At 35.2% G+C, this 21,083-nt stretch overlaps 1 protein-coding gene across 1 annotated transcript in view; it reads left to right on the top strand.

Annotated features, from left to right (window-relative positions):
- The window catches only part of RUFY1 (RUN and FYVE domain containing 1), a gene marked incomplete in the record, with an annotated part of 403,552 nt that extends 382,970 nt beyond the window's left edge, over positions 1-20,582 (top strand). The window contains 3 exon segments of the mRNA XM_053717225.1: positions 16,905-16,953; positions 19,032-19,109; positions 19,957-20,582. Of these exon segments, the coding sequence (XP_053573200.1) occupies positions 16,905-16,953; positions 19,032-19,109; positions 19,957-20,100 (271 nt within the window).
- Between the last annotated feature and the right edge of the window lie 501 nt (positions 20,583-21,083).

Here is a 21,083-nt window from a genome sequence, read left to right as displayed (position 1 = left end):
ATGTATCGAGTCCACGGCCCGCCCTGTCTATTTAAGACAGGTAGTATATTTTTATTTAAGAATGACTGGGGGGTGGAGCTAAGGGAGGAGCTATATATAGACAGCTCTGCTGTGGGTGCTCTCTTTGCCACTTCCTGTTGGGAAGGAGAATATCCGACAAGTATGGATGAATCCGTGGACTTGATACATCGCAAGAGAAATAAATTTATCAGGTTAGCATAAATTCTGTTTTCATTGTAAAATACCATGTTTATTTTTTCTTTTATATTGGCATATATAATTATATATATTCCAAAACACTATGATTTAAAAATGCCTGGGACAAGCATAAGGCTATCCTATGAACTAGATACGTTTATACTGTTAGGTAATATGGGGCAGACTTGCTGGGCCTATGGCTCTTTTCTGCCGTCAATATCTATGTTTCTATGATTTAACATTTTATATTTTCTGCTACATTTTATTCTTCTTCCTAACAACATAATGCATGCACATTAAGGCCACATGCTTTTATGTTTCGTACAGTCATTTGTATTGATTATACTTCCTAGTTTGGCAAGAATATCTTAACTCATTTTGTGACTCAACAACTATACCATTCATTACGTTTTGGCAGTATTTCAGCTTGACATTCAACCCACCATTACTTTCCAACCTGACATCACTACAGCGCTCTGGCACTTTAATTGGCCCCTGACCTTTGCAATCTTTGCCCTTTGTGATTTGTTAGAAATGTGGACTTAACAAATGCATGTCTTTTTGCATAACAATTGCTATTAATTGCGTCTTAAAAGAACTGATTACATAGTAAGAGTGTGCTGTTACTGAATGTATGGACCATTATCTTCCATTCAGTTTATCATGATATTAAACATGCATTTATTATAAAAAAGGAACTCTATAACATAGACCCTACAATAAACATTTTATTTAAGAAATACAGAGGACAGTTAGATGTAAAATATTTATTTTGCCTTCTTTAGTTACCCACAAGTTTGACAATCTGTGGCTGTTTGACACTATAAAAACATGAAGAAGTAATATGTATCATGCAGTAGCAAAACTTAATCACTAAATTAATATAGTATTGAATCACCTTACGGAAACTATTTGTAGTACAAAACATGACGTTATTTTTTGTTCTGTGGTTTGTGTGCATATTAAAGGGATAGTCTAGTCTATTAAACTTTCATGATTCAGATAGAGTATGCAATTTTAAGCAACTGTCTAATTTACTCCTATTATCAAATTGTCTTGCTTCTCTTGGTAACTTTATTTGAAAAAGCAAGAATGTAAGCTTAGGAGTCGGCCCATTTTTGGTTCAGCACTTGGGTAGCATTTACTGATTGGTGGCTCTCAGTGATTTCTCTTCGCCACCTCAGAGGCCACTGCTTCTTACATTGCGGGAAGCAGGCTCATATGTGCAAACCTGCCCCGCAAGTGCTCCAGTGCAACTCTTACTGCTTGACACAAGGAGCCCTCTATCTTTTAATTGCTGTCCCAATCTCTTCTACTTGAATTGGATTATTAAAGGGACAGTCAACACCAGAATTTTTGTTGTTTATAAAGATAGATAATCCCTTTATTACGCATTCCCCAGTTTTGCAAAACAAACACTGTTATATTAATACACCTTTTACCTCTGTAATTACCTTGTTTCTCAGCCTCTGCAGACTGCCCCCTTATTTCAGTTCATTTGACAGACTTGCATTTTAGCCAATCAGTGCTCACTCTACGGTAAATTCATGTGCATGAGCTCAATGTTATCTATATGAAACACACGAACTAATGCCCTCTAGTGGTGAAAAAAATGTCAACATGCTTTCAGATTAGAGGCGGCCTACAAGGTCTAAGAAATTAGCATATGAACTTCCTAGGTTTAGCTTTCAACTAAGAATACCAAGAAAACAAAGCAAAATTGGTTATAAAAGTAAATTGGAAAGTTGTTTAAAATTGCTTGCCCTATCTGAATCATGAAAGTTTATTTTAGACTTTACTGTCCCTTTAACTATTTGCAATTGATCTGCTGTAACTAAAGGTACATTTATTTTCCTCCAGAAATTGTCTCTATAGAAAAAAGAGCATAACATTTTTGATAAAAATGATACGTTTCTTCCACTATAGCTTTTGGACAAGTAATATGTCTATCCTGAACTTTCAGTGAGGTAATATATTTAGATTGTTTTAAAAAAACTTCCATAGGGTATGGCCTTCCTCTTAACCAGAGAGGTAATTCCTATGAAAGAGATTTTATAGGATCTGGACAAGGGGAAGATGAAAGAAAAACAGAAGAAGAAAAAAAGGAACCGGTAAAATCCATCTGTCATCATATCTTCTGTTTCTATATGACTTAACAGAGATATTATATACTGTATATATATATATCTAGAACAGAAGAGGGAAGGGCGCACATCCTCTCTGGTGTAGTATGTCAGGTAAAAAAAGAGTTCATTACAAAGAAGCCAAATGGTCACTTGTGTGCATTAACCTCAACTCCTATGAGGTATGGATATAGCCACTGTGGATTGCTGCTTCGTTTCTCTCAAACCCCAAAAACGTTTTTCCTTTTCCAATGTAATTCTCTCCTTCCCAACAGAAGATGAACCGTTTTAGAATTGAGGTTATTACCTTGCTCAGAAAGGATTTCTATGGCCTCTCCGTTTGTTGTATGAAAGGGAATGAGGGATATTAACTAGCAAACTCGTTAAAAGCTTAATTTATATAAACACACATTTTATTATGCTCCTGAAACACATGTATACAAATACATAAATGAGCAGTCATCCATATGTTAACTGCAATATTAAAAACACATAAAATAACTCCAGAAGACTGAAGGTAGTAAAATGTGTGCCGTATTACCTGTCTCTTAGCTTAGGCTAGTGAGGGGGCGTGGCCTGACGCGTTTCGCGACGCAATTGGTCGCTTCATCAGAGGTAGGGAACGCACCCCCTAAGCCTCCTATTTGTATCCTAGTAAAGTAATTGACTACTGATTAGTCAAACTGCCAAACTCCATCTTTGTTCAGGGAAAAAACTCTTACTTCCCTTATGTAGAATGCCAAGTTTAAGGGCAGAGATCGTTCTATTATTATTGAAAACGATCTAAGCCCTTTTCATTGTTATTAATAAAAATCCCTTCACTAGCTCTATCTATTGTTAAATTGGAGAAAATATAATACAAATATATATATATATATATATATATATATATATATATATATATATATATATATATATATATATATACATAAACTCTATTATGGATGTAGATTTATTTTATTGAATCTAAAAATTTCAAGTTTTTTCTAAGTGTATTTTTGATAAAAGATATACACCAAATGTGAAGTTGCAAATGTTAGTATGTATTATACTTCAAATATTTCAAATATGAAGTATTTTGCTCTAATTAGTTATATTCAACAATATATTTTTTTGACACAGGTCCCCACTCATAAGGGGTTAATAGAATACAGGTGCCTGCAATTATTTTAATTCTTTACCTTTAAATAGTACTAGTAGGTGTGGACACAAACTATGCCAGTGAACAAGGGCTAACATTTGGCCCGAAACATGTTTGGCTTTTTTAGTCCTGCACATCTTGTTGCAGGCCTGTGATTGTTGTTTTTTCATGTTTAAACTTTTAACTTTTTTGACAAATAAAATTTGAACTTATTTTTTAATCTATTTTTCAAGTCCTCTTTCTGTTGTAGCGGGATAACAGAGTGTGTTTAATATATATATATATATATATATATATATATATATATATATATATATATATATATATATATATATATATATATATATATATATATATTGTGTGTTGCCCAACATACAGGTGGGAAACATTGGATGTTTCAGCACTATTTACATCCATACCCCATGGTGGTGGCATTGAAGCAGTCAAATATTTTTTAAGGAAACCCCAACAAGATTTCATGCTAGAATCTATTAGATTTGTTCTGGATAAGAATTATTTTCTTTTCCAGAATAAATTCTATTTGCAAAAGAAAGGCACGCCATGGGGACAAAATTTGCCCCCAATTTTGCAAACCTGTATGTTGGTTGTTTGGAGGAAAATATGATATATGCAAATGATGAGTACAATGATGAACATCTGGTATTTTGGAAAAGATACATAGACGACATTCTGATAATCTGGGATGGGGACCCTTTAAGTTGGTCTATATTTACAGAACAACTAAATTCAAATAATATGAATCTAAAATTCACAGCAAGCTCAGATATAAGTTAGATCAACTTCCTAGATGTGGTCCTGTACAGTGTAGAGAACCAAGTGGCACAAGAGGCTACAGGAAAGACACAGATACTAATGGTTTTCTGGATGCCTGGAGTGGCCACCATCCAAAATGGATTAAAAATGTACCCTTCTGGCATTTTCCAGAGAATCAGGAGAAATTGTAGCCGCCTGGAAGATTTTGAGGATGAAGCCACAAGATTAAAAAGACGGTTTCAAGCATGTGGATGATAAGGGTAGAACCTATAACATCAAGGGCAAGTTAAATTGCAAGTCAGACTATGTTGTGTATATGCTTGAGTGTAAATGTAAGACTCCATTAAGGTATATAGGCAGAACTAAACATATCTTGAAGTGAGATGCTTGGAGCATATTAAAAACATAGAGACAGGCATATTAAAGACCCCACTAATAAAACATTTTAATAGTGTGCATAAAAGTGATCTATCTCAGTTCTTTATTAAGGCGATTGAACAGGTAGAGGTGGGACCCAGAGGTGGGAAATGTTATTGGAACTTAGGAAAAGGGAGACCTTCTGGATTCATGCTTTGAAATGCTTGGATCCAGGGGGTCTCAATAAAGATATTGATTTGGCTGCCTTTTTGTAACAAATACAATGTATATACACAATTTAATGTCATCCTGTTTTGAAATTTATAACAAGGTTAAGGGTCATTGTTTTTTTATATATATATATATATATATATATATATATATATATATATATATATAATGTAATTTTTTTATATTATATTGCATGTTAAAAGATTATCATACATTTTGTGTATTGATTTTAAAATAATGCAGGTGATAGGCGCATACTAACTAATAGTTATATATGGTTTGCAATAGGTTCAAATTATGAAATGTAATTTTATTGCAATGCATGAGTATACATATATATATTTTTAACTGTTGAAGTAAAATGAGAATGATGGGGTGATACACAAAATATCTGTTTTTATTATATTTTCTCCAATTTAACAATGGATAGAAATAGTGAAGGGATTTTTATTAATAACAATGAAAAGGGGCTTAGATCATTTTTAATAATAATAGAACGATCTCTGCCCTTAAACTTGGCATTCTACATAAGGGAAGTAAGAGTTTTTTCCCTGAACAAAGATGGAGTTTGGCAGTTTGACTAATCAGTAGTCAATTACTTTACTAGGATACAAATAGGAGGCTTAGGGGGTGCGTTCCCTACCTCTGATGAAGCGACCAATTGCGTCGCGAAACGCGTCAGCCCACGCCCCGTCACTAGCCTAAGCTAAGAGACAGGTGCTACTGCACAAATTTTACAACCTCCAGTCTTCTGGAGTTATATTATGTGTTTTTAATATTGCAGTTAACATATGGATGACTGCTCATTTATGTATTTGTATATATGTGGTTCAGGAGCATAATAAAATGTGTGTTTATGTAAACAAATCTTTTAACGAGTTTGCTAGTTAATATCCTTCATTCCCCTTCATACAACAAACGGAGAGGCCATAGAAATCCATTCTGAGCAAGGTAATAACCTCCCTTCAAAAAACTGTTCATCTTCTGTGAGAATGAGAGGATTACATTGGAAAAGGAAAAACATTTTTGGTGTTTGAGAGAAACGGAGCTGCAATCCACAGTGGCTATATCCATACCTCATAGGAGTTGAGGTTAATGCACGTGAGTGACCATTTGGCTTCTTTGTAATGAACTCTTTGTTCACATGACATACTACACCAGAGAGGATTTTCCTGCTCTGCGCCCATCCCTTCTGTTTTAGATTTCCTTTTGGAGGATCTCCCCTGCCCAGGTGGATTTCTTCAGTTTCCTATGGGATTAGGCTGCAAGTGAAGAATAATCCTTTTCCACTTTCCTCCCTCTATTAGTGACTGGGTATTTTGGGACTAAATAAGGAGAGACCTGCATTTACAGGACATTTCTGGTATTTCCTAATATGGGGTAATTTTATCCTTAGCGCTTTATTTTCTCTCGGCTAGATTACGAGTTTGGCGTTAGCCTTAAAAAGCAGCGTTAAGGGGTCCTAACGCTACTTTTTTAACGCCCGCTGGTATTACAAGTTTGGCAGGTACAGGTGTACCGCTCACTTTTCTTCCGCGACTTTTCCATACCACAAATCCCCTTACGTCAATTGCGTATCCTATCTTTTTAATGGGATTTTCCTAACGCCGGTATTACAAGTCTTGGAAGAAGTGAGCGGTACAGCCTCTACCTCCAAGACTCCTACCGCATTTAAAAGTCAGTAGTTAAGAGTTTTATGGACTAACGCCGGAACATAAAGCTCTTAGCTAAAGTGCTACAAAGTACACTAACACCCATAAACTACCTATTAACCCCTAAACTGCCGAGCGGACATCGCCACCACCTATATTATACCTATGAACCCCTAATCTGCTGCCCCTAACATCGCTGACACCTACATTATAGTTATTAACCCCTAATCTGCCCCCCAACTATATTAAATTTATTAACCCCTAATCTGCCGACCGGACATCGCTGCCACTATAATAAATGTATTAACCCCTAAACCGCCGCACTCCCACCTCGCAAACACTATAAAATTTGTTATTAACCCCTAATCTGCCGTCCCTAACATCGCCGTCACCTACCTACAATTATTAACCCCTAATCTGCCGCCCCCAACGTCGCCGCTACTATATTAAATTTATTAACCCCTCTAACCCTAACCCCAACACCCCAACACTTAAATCTATTTTTAATAAATCTAAATGAAATTACTATAATTAAATAAATTATTCCTATTTAAAACTAAATACTTACCTATAAAATAAACCCCAATATAGCTACAATATAACTAATAGTTACATTGTAGCTATTTTAGGATCTATTTTTATTTTACAGGCAACTTTGTATTTATTTTAACTAGGTAGAATAGTTATTAAATAGTTATTAACTATTTAATAACTACCTAGATAAAATAAACCCTAACCTAAGTTACAATTACACCTAACACTACACTATAATTCAATTAATTACCTACTCTACCTACAATTAAATACAATTAAATTAAATAAACTAAATTACAAAAAAACAAAACACTAAATTACAGAAAATAAAAAAGAAATTACAATATTTTAAACTAATTACACCTAATCTAATCCCCTAATAAAATAAAAAAGCCCCCCAAAATAATAAAATTCCCTACCCTACACTAAATTACAAATAGCCCTTAAAAGGGCCTTTTGCGAGGCATTGCCCCAAAGTAATCAGCTCTTTTACCAGCCATTAAAAGGGCTTTTTTGCAGGGCATTGCCCCAAAGTAATCAGCTCTTTTACCTGTAAAAAAAAATACAATACCCCCCCAACATTAAAACCCACCACCCACATACCCCTACTCTAAAACCCACCCAACCCCCCCTTAAAAAAACCTAACACTAACCCCCTGAAGATCACCCTACCTTGAGCCGTCTTCACCCAATCCGGCAAGAAGAAGTCCTCCAGAGGGTCCGAAGTCTTCATCCTATCCGGGCAGAAGAGGACATCCAGACCAGAAGAAGTCTTCATCCAAGCGGCATCTTCTTTCTTCATCCTTCCGGAGCGGAGCGGCACCATCTTGAAGACCTCCGACGCGGAACATCCTCCCTTACCGACGACTAGACGACGAATGACGGTTCCTTTAAATGACGTCATCCAAGATGGCGTCCCTTGAATTCCGATTGGCTGATAGGATTCTATCAGCCAATCGGAATTAAGGTAGGAAAAATCCGATTGGCTGATTCAATCAGCCAATCGGGTTGAAGTTCAATCCGATTGGCTGATCCAATCAGCCAATCGGATTGACCTTGCATTCTATTGGCTGTTCCGATCAGCCAATAGAATGCGAGGTTAATCCGATTGGCTGATTGGATCAGCCAATTGGATTTTTCCTACCTTAATTCCGATTGGATGATAGAAGTCTATAAGATGGTGCCGCTCCGGAAGGATGAAGAAAAAAGATGCTGCTTGAATGAAGACTTCTTCTGGTCTGGATGTCCTCTTCTGCCCGGATAGGATGAAGACTTTGGACCATCTGGAGGACCTCTTCTGCCCGGATCAGATGAAGACTTCAGCCCGGCTGGGTGAAGACGGCTCAAGGTAGGGTGATCTTCAGGGGGTTAGTGTTAGGTTTTTTTAAGGGGGGATTGGGTGGATTTTAGAGTAGGGGTATGTGGGTGGTGGGTTTTAATGTTGGGGGGTATTATATTTTTTTTACAGGTAAAAGAGCTGATTAGTTTGGGGCAATGCCTTGCAAAAAGCCCTTTTAAGGGCTATTTGTAATTTAGTGTAGGGTAGGGAATTTTATTATTTTGGGGGGCTTTTTATTTTATTAGGGGGATTAGATTAGGTGTAATTAGTTTAAAATATTGTAATTTCTTTTTTATTTTCTGTAATTTAGTGGGGGGGGTTTCCTAATTTAGTTTATTTAATTTAATTGTAGGTAGTTTAGGTAATTAATTATAGAGTAGTGTTAGGTGTAATTGTAACTTAGGTTAGGGTTTATTTTACAGGTATATTTGTATTTATTTTATCTAGGTAGTTATTAAATAGTTAATAACTATTTAATAACTATTCTACCTCGTTAAAATATATACAAAGTTACCTGTAAAATAAAAATAAATCCTAAAATAGCTACAATGTAACTATTATTGTAGCTATATTAGGGTTTATTTTATAGGTAAGTATTTAGTTTTAAATATGAATAATTTATTTAATTATAGTAATTTTATTTAGATTTATTATAAATAGTTTTAAGTTAGGGGGGTGTTAGGGTTAGGGTTAGACTTAGGTTTAGGGGTTAATACATTTAATATAGTAGCAGCGACATTGGGAGCGGCAGATTAGGGGTTAATAATATAATGCAGGTGGCGAGGAAGTCGGGGGCGGCAGATTAGGGGTTAATAAGTGTAAGGTTAGGGGTGTTTAGACTCTGGGTTCATGTTAGAGTGTTAGGTGTAGACTTAGAAAGTATTTTCCCATAGGAAACAATGGTGCTGCGTTAGGAGCTGAACGCTGCTTTTTTGCAGGTGTTAGGTTTTTTTCAGCTGTCTCAGCCCCATTGTTTCCTATGGGGAGATTGTGCACGAGCATGTTTTAGCCAGCTTACCGCTACCGTAAGCAACGCTGGTATTACAATGAGAAGTGGCGCTAAATTTGTTCAACGCTCACTTTTCTGAGGCTAACGCAGCCATTCAGAAAACTTGTAATACCAGCATTGTTTAAAGTGAGCGCTGGAAAAAAAAGGCTCGTTTTTTACCGACAAAACTCGTAATCTAGCAGTCTCTGTTTTATATATATATATATATATATATATATATATATATATATATGTGTGAGAGTCAAAAAAAAATTCACCAGCGCTCAACCTTAGTAGTGGTTTTGATGTTTCCACTTCTTTTTTGTATAAGGCTTTGTACTGCCCTAAGAGGTTACTATATAAATATAGTAAAAAAATCCCTATATTATTTAGTGTGTGTATTGGTATGGCCGATTGTACTGAATATATATCTTATTCAGTGTGTACTGTGCAATACACCATTTGTAAGGGATTTTGACCCACCAAGAATTAGTGAATATAGCGTGCTGCCTAGTATTGATACAGTGTACCCCTGACACTGTTGAAGGTATTTGAGAAAAGAGCAATCAATAAAAGTAAAAAGGCACTCCGCTATATAGACAGTCTTTTCTGCAAAAAAATAATAAAAAGTCTTTCATAGATGAGACAAATCTTAATTAATAGCTGTATGCTGTTACTTCTTTAGTCAAGAACTTCTTGTAGTTGTATACTGAATGCTTGCTTACCAACTCAGACCTTAATCATATGAGGTAAGGTGTCTGCTCTGCGTGATTAAAGATAATCTTGGCCTCAGTATGGTATCTTTGGAATTTTCTTGATTCACCCTTTTGATCCTTTTGTAGGAAGGTGTCTTTATACTTAAAGGGACAGTCTACACCTGAATTTCTATTGTTTTAAAAGATTGATAATCCCTTTATTACCCATTCCCCAGTTTTGCATAACCAACACAGTTATAATAATATACTTTTAACCTCTGTGATTATCTTGTATCTAATGATACAAACTGACCCTTTTTTCAGTTCTTTTGACAGACTTGCAGTTTAGCCAATCACTGCCTGCTCCCAGATAACTTCACGTGCACGAGCACATTGTTATCTATATGAAATACGTGAACTAACACCCTCTAGTGGTGAAAAACTGTTAAAATGCATTTAGATTAGAGGCGGCCTTCAAGGTCTAAGAAATTAGCATATGAACCTCCTAGGTTAAGCTTTCAACTAAGAATACCAAGAGAACAAAGCAAAATTGGTGATAAAAGTAAATTGGAAATTTTTTTAAAATGACATGCTCTATCTGAATCATGAAAGTTTATTTTGGCCTAGACTGTCCCTTTAATGGAACTCCTGGACTCTCTGCTGTTCTTTCGTATGTTGGTGAGAATCTTCATCCCCTCAGGTGTATGGAGAGTAATAAACCAAGGCAAGCTGTAAAAACATGAACTGTAGCCCTCTGCCGGTTGGAGAAGAGCCTGTCCGCCCACAAAAATGTATAGTTTTGCTTATTTTTAAATAACATTGCTCTGATTTTCAGACTCCTAACCAAGCCCCAAAGTTTTATGAGAATACCATCAGATACCTACTACAGCTTGCTCCTGTTTGTGTAAATGGTCTTTTCATATGCAAAAGAAGGGGGAGGGGGGAGTGTCTTATTTCCCACTTGCAGTGGACTTTTCAGCTACCTTTTCAACAGAGCTAAACTGAGAGCTTCTAAGTAAGTTTTTAAACAGTTTTATACTGGATTTTTATATCAGTATCTGTGCATCTTATTCTTTATAGTAGTGTCTATTATATGCAGTTATATGAAAATTAGTGTTTACTGTCCCTTTAAACATTACCTCTCTTTGTGCTCTATTTGCCTGTAAATTCTTAAACTTATCCTGAAAATTTAAAGGGACACTCAAGTCAAAATTAAACTTTTAATATTGAGATAGAGCATGCAGTTTTAAAGGGACAGTCTACACCAGATTTTTTGTTGCTTATTCTGAATAGTCTCAAATTCTGGTAAGAATTAGTCAATAATCTGTTTGAATAAATCTATGTCCCCTGTGAATAATCTATTATCCTCCATAGAAGTCTCCAACCCAGATGTAATACTATTTTTTTTCTCCTATTTTCTTTCTATTTCTGGTCATGGCTGCAGATTTAGTTTTAGCTGCAGTTGTGAGGGTACATACCAAGAGGTCTCGGAGAACGCAGAGAGTATCTTCCATCTCAGCGTCCCACATAGAGGGACACAGAGACTCCGGCCTTGCAGCAGCTCTCTAGGCGTGCACGGTTTCGCAGTGCCTAGATTTAAAGGGGCCACATCCTAATTACAGGAGCTCCCACCTGGAGGACTAAGGTCTGGAAGTTCTTATGAAAGCTCACCCAGCTCATCACTCTAGTCTGAATTATTGCCTTGCCTACCTTGTTCCTGGCTCCAGAGACCAAACATACTTTCCTTGTACCTGCATATGCTCACCTTGCTCCAGAGACCAAGCACACTTAAATTGTACCTGTGTATGCTCAGCTTGTTCCAGAGACCAAGCATGCTTACCTTGCACTTGCGTATGCTCACCTGGTTCCTGAAAGCCAAGCAGACTAGCCTCATACCTGTGTATGCTCACCTTGTTCCTGAAGCTGTACCTATCTGGTATCCCATGACAGTCTCACCAATAGTACCCGCTGGGTATCTTGCACCTGCTGAGAAACCTGTGTCTACCGCAGCCTTCCTCAAACCAGTTGTGCCTGCTGTACCTATCTGGTATCCTGTGACAGTATCACCAACAGTACCCTCTTTGTATCCTGTACCTGCTGAGAAACATGTCTACCTTACAAGTGACAGTCTTCCTCAAACCAGCTGTACCTGCTGCACCTATCTGGTATCCTGTGAAGTTTCACCAACTGATTAGAAACTTGTGTCTGCTTTTCTCTCACTATTTGTGCCTGCTGTGCTTACCAGGTATTCTTACCAGGTATTCAGTGACAACCTCACCCTTTACTGTTCAATTTAAGCACTGTCTATTGGACTTAGTTACTCCACACTACTTAAAGTATTCTGAACCTTGTATTAAACTTTAGTGTTTTGCATAGTCCTATGTTCAAACTTGTTGTTTCTGTGATCTTCAGTCTGAACTACTAGCTGTTATTTTACTTATCAATCACTAAAGCTTTCAAAAAGACAGAATAGGTGTCAAATAAAGGCCTTCAGGGGAAGGTTTGTTCTGTCTCTTGTTCCAAAGAATCCTGTTAAAGAAAGAGCCTTCTTTCAGTTGATCTTAGATCTGGAATATATGGGGGTAATAATCCCAGTTCCAAATTTGGAACGAGGCCAGGGGTTTTATTCCAACCTTTTCATTGTTTGCAAGAAGGAGGGATTTTACAGACCAGTTCTAGATTTATAGACTTTAACAAGTCTTTCAGGGTTCCTGCTTTCAAGATGGAGACAATTCATACTATTCTGACACTTTTCTACAATTGATTGTAAGGATGCTTATCTTGATATCCCTATCTACAGGGATCATCACCAGTTTCTAAGATTTGCATTCCTTGGCAAGCACATTCAATTTGTTGCTTTTCCATTTGGTTTGGTTACTGCTCCCAGAATTTTTACAAAAGTTTTGGAATGCTCTTATCTGTAAGTGCTCAGGGTATTTTGGTTCTTTACCTGGACAATATCTTGGTACAGACTCGATCTTTACATTCTGCAGTATCTCATACCAACAGATTCTTGTCATTTCTTCAAGAGCATGGTTGGAGAATCAATTTTCCAAAGAGTTCTCTTTCTCCTCACTCCAGGGTAACATTTCTAGGTGTCATTATAGATACAGTCTCCATAAGACTTTCTTTGTCAGATCAAAGGAGGTTAAAGTTTAAAATCTTCAGTCATTTCCTCTTCTTTGTAGCTCTTTGCATGGAAGTGTTAGTTCTAATGATAGCAGGATCAGATGCTATACCTTTTGTTTGGTTTCACATGAGACCTCTCCAGTTGTGAATGCTTCGTCAGTGGTGCAGGGATTACAATCGGTTGTCTTTAGGTTTGCCACCCAGGCCGGTATTTTTAAGATTCATGTTAATGTAGAAAATAAAGAATAAATATTGAAAGAAAGTCCCTGTCAAAGTGAAACTTATTCTGAGTGTGATGAATACTAGTTATAAACAAATGAGCATTTAAAATCAGTCCTATCAGCTTTAGCTTTTGAGTAATTCTGTATAATTATTTATGCAAATTTATGTTAATTAGCATGGCCGGTATTTTCTTCCAAGAAAGGTGGCAACCCTAGTTGTCTTACGTTGTTCTTCTGGATTTCAAAGCAAGGAAATCCCTTTCCTGGTGGTTAAATCATCAGTCTATTGTTCTAGTGGCATCCTTTGTTTGTCTAAATTAGAATGTGATCACGACAGACGCAAGTCTTTCAGGTTGAGGTGCAGTCTGGGGGTCTCAAAGACCACAGGGAGTTTGGTCTCCTCAGAAGGCTACTTGGTCTTCCTGAAAAGAGAAACTTATCTGTGTTTCCTATCAGACAATGTCACTGCGGGGACTTACATTAATCATCAAGAGGGAACTCATAGTTCCCTTCCAATGAGGGAGGTGTCTAGAATTTTGATCTGGGCAGAAAGCAATCTCTGTACAATTTCTGCAGTTCATATTCCAGGGGTTAGCAATGAAGCAGGCTTTATCAGTTGCCAATTTCTTCTTCCAATGGAATAGTTTTTTTATCTGGAATTTTACAGTCAGATTGTGGATTCGATGGGGTTTTCCAGAATTAGATATGATGGCTTCTCTGTTGAACAACAAGCACACTAGATACTTTTCGAGGTCCAAGGATCCTCACGCGGAGTTTGTGAATGCTCTAGTAGCTTCTTGGATGTTTTGTCGGTTTACAACATTCTTCCTCTTGTTCTCTTGCCAAGAGTTATAGCCAGAATCAAGCAGGAAATGCCATCAGTAATTCTAATAGCTCCAGCTTGACCTTTCAAAACTTAATTTGATGGCTTGGGGATTGAACTCTTAGTTTTAAGACAGAGAGGTTTTTCTGATTCTGATGTTGAGACTTTGATCCAGGCCCATAAACCTGTAATAAGCATAAGGTTTGGAAGGACTTTATTTCTTAGTGTGTGAAACATTGTTTCATCTGGCACTCTTTTAGCATTCCTAGAATTCTTCAGTTTCTTCGTGATGGTTTGGATAACCAGCTCTTTGAAGGGCCAAATCTCAGTCATTTTAGTCTTGTTTCACAAGAAGATTGCTAAGCTTTCTGACATTCAGAGTTTTATTCAGGCTTTAGTCAGGATCAAGCCAGTGATTATATCAATGTCTCCTCCTCCTTGGAATCTTAATTTAGTTTTAAGAGTTTTGCAGGTTTCTTCTTTTGCATAATCTGGATATTCAGCTTCTGTCCTGGAAGGTTTGGTTTCTTTTGCCAATTTTTTCTGCTAGAAGAGTTTCTGATTTATCTGCTCTTTCATGTGAGCTTTCTCATCTTGTTTTCTTCAGGATAAGGTAGTTTTGACAACTGTTTTTATTTTTTACCAAAGGTGGTATCTTCTGACAATATTAAAGGGACAGTCAACACCAGAATTTTTGTTGTTTAAAAAGAAAGATAATCCCTTTATTACCCATTCCTTAATTTTGCATATCCAACACAGTTATAATAATACACCTTTTACCTAATTATCTTGTATCTAATCCTCTGCTGACTGCCCCCTTATTTCAGTTCTTTTGACAGACATGCAGTTTAGCCAATCAGTGCTCACTCCTAGGTCACTTTACGTGCATGAGCTCAATGTTATCTATATGAAACGTGAACTAATGCCCTCTAGTGGTCAAAATGTATTCAGATTAGAGGCAGTCTTCAAGGTCTAAGAAATTAGCATATGAACCTCCTAGGTTTAGCTTTCAACTAAGAATACCAAGAGAACAAAGCAAAATTGGTGATAAAAGTAAATTGGGAAGTTGTTTAAAATTGCATGCCCTATGTAAATCATGAAAGTTTTTTTTGGACTTGACTGTCCCTTTAATTGTGAAACTGTTGTTCCTTCTTTTTTCCTAATCCAAAAAATTCTAAGGAGAGACTTGTTCATAATTTGGACGTTCTCAGAGCTTTGAAATTCTATTTGTAGACTTAAGGATTTTAAACAATCCTCTAATTTGTTTGTCCATTTTTCAAGTCATGATCAGAAGGGTACAGTTGTTTTGTTAGCTTCCTGGTTTTAGCTTTTGTTTCGTAAGGCTTAATTTGAGGCAGGGCAGTCTCCTCCTTAACCTAATACTGCCCATTCTACAAGGCCACTTGCTACTTCTTGGACTTTTAAGAATGAGGCATTTTTTGATCAAATTTGTAAGGCAGCTACTTGGTCTTCCTTACATAGTTTTTCTAAATTCTACCATTTTGTTTTTGTTTCTCCTGACGCGTTTTTTGGTAGGAAAGTCCTTCAGTTCATTGTTTCTGGGCATTAGATAGATAGATAGATAGATAGATAGATAGATAGATAAAAGGATAATGAAGAAACATTTTAAAAAAGAGGAGAAAAAAGGAAATCATGTAATAAAAAAAATTCATACTGAGTTTTTCTCCCAACCTTTATTACTCGTGTACTCCACAGCTTGGGTATTAGTTTGCCAGGAGTAATGGCTTGTGGAATCTCACCACCTTTAGAAAATATGATTTATACTTACCTGATGAATTAATCTTTTTTATGATAATGATAGTCCATGAGACCCGCCCATTTTTTGATCGATTTTTATTATTTTTTAATGTATTTTTGTCTAGCGGCAGTTCAAGTATGCACCTCTTTTTCCCCTGCTCCTTTTTTCTTACTCTTATTCTTTGCAACCTTTTCTCTCCTTGCTTGTTTATACATCAGACTAGTTACCAGTGAGGTGGGAGGATTTTATGTGCTCTTGGAGTTTCGGGAATCATTGCCTCCTTCTAGTGGCCAGGAGTAATGGCTCGTGGATTCTCACCACCATTAAATAAATGAATTTATCAGGTTAGCATAAATTATATTTTTTTCAGTGGTTTCAAAGGCTGATTCATGTACCAATTCATGCTTCAACAGAAAATCTATGGTAGTTAATGGCAGGTTGCCCACTTTGCTTAATGGAAAATTTTAGAGAATGCAACATTTATAAAAATAATAGTTTGGCTTTTTTATTAATATTATTATAATTACATTTTTTTTTTTTTAAAGCAGCATAATAATCTTCAGCGATTAATATACGATCATTAGGTTATACAGTAAAATAAAATTAGATGATAATGGAATTGTTGCAGGGGATAAGGGGCCTATATGTATCACGTTAAATTGCATGTCACCTTTTTACAGAGCACTTGTATTAGAATCTTCGGTCACCTTTCAGGTTATTTATAGATAATATTGCTAACAACAAATCTTACTGCCACTTCAGCTGAATATAAACATAGCCTTTATCTGTTCTATTAAATGAGAAAGTAAATGTAGGCATTGCGTGTGATATTTGATTTAACCACTGGCAATGCCAGAATTAGTTTTTTCACTCAAATGTTACATAAGGCACTGAAGTTGAAGTAAAGCTGACGCCTACTTACTTAAATTTTGTTTTATAGGTCAAAGTTAAAGATGGAAGATATTAAAGAAGTCAACAAAGCACTTAAGGTATGATCACTATTATATTCAAAGCAAAGACTGCAGTGCCCCTAATCTGTATTGTGACAATGGTAAAAAAAAAAGGTAACCGATATATATATATATATATATGAGGAATAAATAAAAAAGTTACCAGCTGCTACAATTAGAATCATCTCAAAGCAACATGGTAAACAACAATATATCCAGTCCCATAAAATATTAGAAGCTAAAAGTTCCAAAAATAATCCTGGTTTCTTATTAAATTCAAATATATATTAATACTGTATTGTGACATTATTTTAATGCTCATATAGGGCTAGCTTACAATTGAGGCGCATATTTGCGCTTCTGTGAGCACACTTTCAATGCTTAATTCTATTTTAATGCACGCGTGCCGTTTTGCACAGTTTACAGGTTGCAAGTAAAAAGACGTGACTTCACAGTCGCAACTTTGCGGTAAAAGAAAATATAACTACAAAGTTGCAATCACATTTTCTCAATCACCATAGACTATAGTGGAGCTCAAAATGTAACTACCTCTAACTCGCAAAAACCTGAGTGCAGGATCATATTGCGTTATGTATGTATTTCTATAATTATGTATAATTGTATTTATATGTGTATATATGTATGTAAATACATATATACACATGTAAATACATATATACACATGTAAATACATATATACACATGTAAATACATATATACACATCTAAATACATATATACACATATAAATACATATATACACATATAAATACATATATACACATGTAAATACATATATACACATGTAAATACATATATACACATGTAAATACATATATACACATGTAAATACATATATACACATATAAATACATATATACACATATAAATACATATGCATTGACATACATGCATATATATTTATACTAATAAATATCATTATACATTCCTATGTAAAAGCACTTTCTGGCCTTTTTCTCTCTCTAACATTTCACATCTCATAACTTTGTGCCCTTATAACTGTTTAATGCAATATTTGTAAGCAATAATTTTAATCTGGCAGTGCCAATATGAGGGTTACTGTACTGTGACGTATTTTTTATGTGTTTTTTTGTGCTAACCCGCTACACAATGAAAATCGCAAGGTGTGGTTCCTTTATTAACTGTTTCACTGCTGGGCTGTTCACAAAACTGGCCTTAGAGGGGACACTGCTCGTGAAAACTGATCTAAAGGAATAACGCTAATACTAAATAATCTGTGCTTTTAAAATATATGAATGCAAGACAATTTAAATTTGCAATATTGTTTTTAATTATCATACCATTTGAAATTAAGTTTTATTACTCATGGTTCACTGCCTCATTGAGGTTTAAGTTGAGTGCTAGTAAGGTGTACCCTTAGGATCAGTGTCTGTGCTGATTGTTAATAAATTATGTACAATACAGCACCATCCTTGAATAAAATAAAGATTATAATAGCGCACTAAATACACAGTTAGACAAAACATTGCAAAAGGGGATATCCAAATAGTAATGCCTTTGGAGTTGTTTCAAAATCTTACGTATGTTGACAGCAAAATGACATGTTGAACGAAAAAAAAATGGCTTCCATACTTAATCACTGCAAATTTTTATTCTGATTTATTTTGCATAAAAAAATACCTTTAATTTCCCTTTCTAAGGAAATGTAATTGGTCTCAAGCAGAAGAAGTAAAAGTTATTCTAATTTAGGAACACTTTTCAGTAACCCCTTAGCTGCCAGAGATTTTAGACATGATGTTTTGGATCAGTTAGTTAGTCCGCATGGTTTCCATATCCTATTGTCAGACATCAATCACCCGACTGATTAAGCACATAGATATTATCATGTAAATTTATTCTAATGAAAGCATTTAGGATCTTACCTATACAGGGAACTATTTTCATGTTTCTAATTGCTAAAAAATGGGGAACATCCGCTCTACTTGTGTATATTACAAGATTCCCTTATAAAAGCCACAATATTGATCTTGGTGAAAACATTACTATTAAGTAATTTCCAATATTTAAATGTTATTTTTATATTAAATTTATAGATAACTTCTATGTTTTTTTCCTTTATGAACTATTTATGTTCAGGGACACACATGGCTAAAGGATGATGAAGCAAATGAGTGCAAACAGTGCAAAAAGGAATTCTCCATTTCCAGAAGAAAGGTAATTTTTATCAGTTATCGTACATTGAGTCGCCATATTTGTTTTAATGTTTCACAGGGTCCACATTGAATTAAAACAATATTACACTTAAAATAACATGAGATTTTTTCATAGATTTTAAATAAGAAAAAATAGGCACTGAGTTTTGAAAACAAAGCCATTTACTGACCTAGTATAGCTTGTTAGCTCTAGTACACGATTTAATCCAGCTCCAAAGGAGATGAATGCCGCTCCCCATGTCCATATTCGGAATTCGTTATATACGAAAGAATGGCGAATACATATCCCTAATTTATATATATATCATACAACTATTTCTTACTATGGCCACACTTACCAAATCTAGATATTGCGCAAATGAGCACAAAGAAATATCTCAATTACAAGGAATGTGAGTTAAAAGTTGAAAAGCACTTTGTTGGATATAGCTATAGTCCTAAAGAACAAGTGGATTATTATATCACGTTTCACTCACATTATCCTGCACATAACCTTTTGATTTATAAAAAAAAGAAAAGAGTAAAAGGAATTTTACTCAGCATGAAATATTCAAGATAATGTCTTTGTGAACAATACGTTAGTTTTGTATACTGGTTTTGTTATATTCCCAATGGCATATTGACTGTATCTATACACGCCCCTATATTTACTTAAATGTTAATAAAAGTGCAAAAGAGTATGTTAGAGCATTTTATTATTCCGCTTGTAACTGGGAACTAGCTGAAAACATCTGGTATATACACATATGCAGTGTTTTTTTAGATTAAATGTGTACAGAAGCATTTTGGTTACCCACCAATATAGAACCTTATGTCTTTTTTCTCTCTCCCATTCTATGTTATTTAAGCATCACTGCAGAAACTGTGGGCACATTTTTTGCAACACCTGTTCAAGCAATGAACTTTCACTGCCGTCCTACCCAAAACCTGTTCGTGTTTGTGACACTTGCCATAATTTACTGCTTCAGAGATGTTCCACTAATTCTTCATGAGGTTACACGGAAATCTTTACTACTTATACTGAATGTTACAGGGAGATTTCTTCAGAAAAATGAAATAAGCCAATGCATTTTCTAACAATTTATTCTAATTTTTCTGCTTGGTGGGGATATTACAGATGTGTATTTTTGTTAACAACTTCATATAAAATAAAAATGAAATATTCTAAATATCAAATCACTAACCTATTGCTTCATTACAAAACACCAACATTTTAATTACAACAAATTTTGTGTACATTTATACTTAATACATGATCTAAAATCTTGCTTTTTATGTAATACACTTTAAAAATGTTTTGTGGCAAATGCTGTTAAAATTACCATCACTAAAACTGGGTTGGTAAATGTGAATAAATGTGCCTTTGTTAAAATTTTACATCTGACGTTTTGAAGCAAATGCTGATCATATTTACCAAAATGCCATTGTTTGATACCACAACTAAAACAATAAAAATGTTTTTTGATTAATGAAATGTCATTGTTGTACTATTAGTCATATATTTCCATACTTCTTTTTATTGCAATATTTGTTTGTGTTTCTTATCATCGTGCACTTTATAACATTTCCTTCCAACTCCCACATTTTTTCCACAAATTTGACCAACGTTTACACTTATCTGCATTTCTCATTGTAGTGTTTAACATTTTATTATCCTAGATCAGATGCATTCCACAAATGGAAACTCGTTTTCCTGATAGACCTCTGCCCATGTCATATATTTGCTAAATGTGGTGTTGCATAAATAAACAAGCATGTCACACACACAATACAATATAGATTAAACAAGAAATGTATAGCGTGTTTGAGAAGAATATCAAAGATTGTCAATTACGCATTAAAGGGCCACTGTAAGTAAATATTTTCTATGCCTGTTACTAACTACCCCAAATACGCTTTTTATCAATAGCATTTCATTAACATATCTCTACCGTATGTCAGAAATCTTGTCTGCAAATTTAATTGTTTTCCAAAC

Source organism: Bombina bombina, chromosome 6, assembly GCF_027579735.1.
Source record: "Bombina bombina isolate aBomBom1 chromosome 6, aBomBom1.pri, whole genome shotgun sequence".
NCBI classification, from domain to species: Eukaryota; Metazoa; Chordata; class Amphibia; order Anura; family Bombinatoridae; genus Bombina; species Bombina bombina.
The sequence above is the reverse complement of the archived record's forward strand: the minus strand, read 5'-3'. Positions and strand labels throughout refer to the sequence as shown.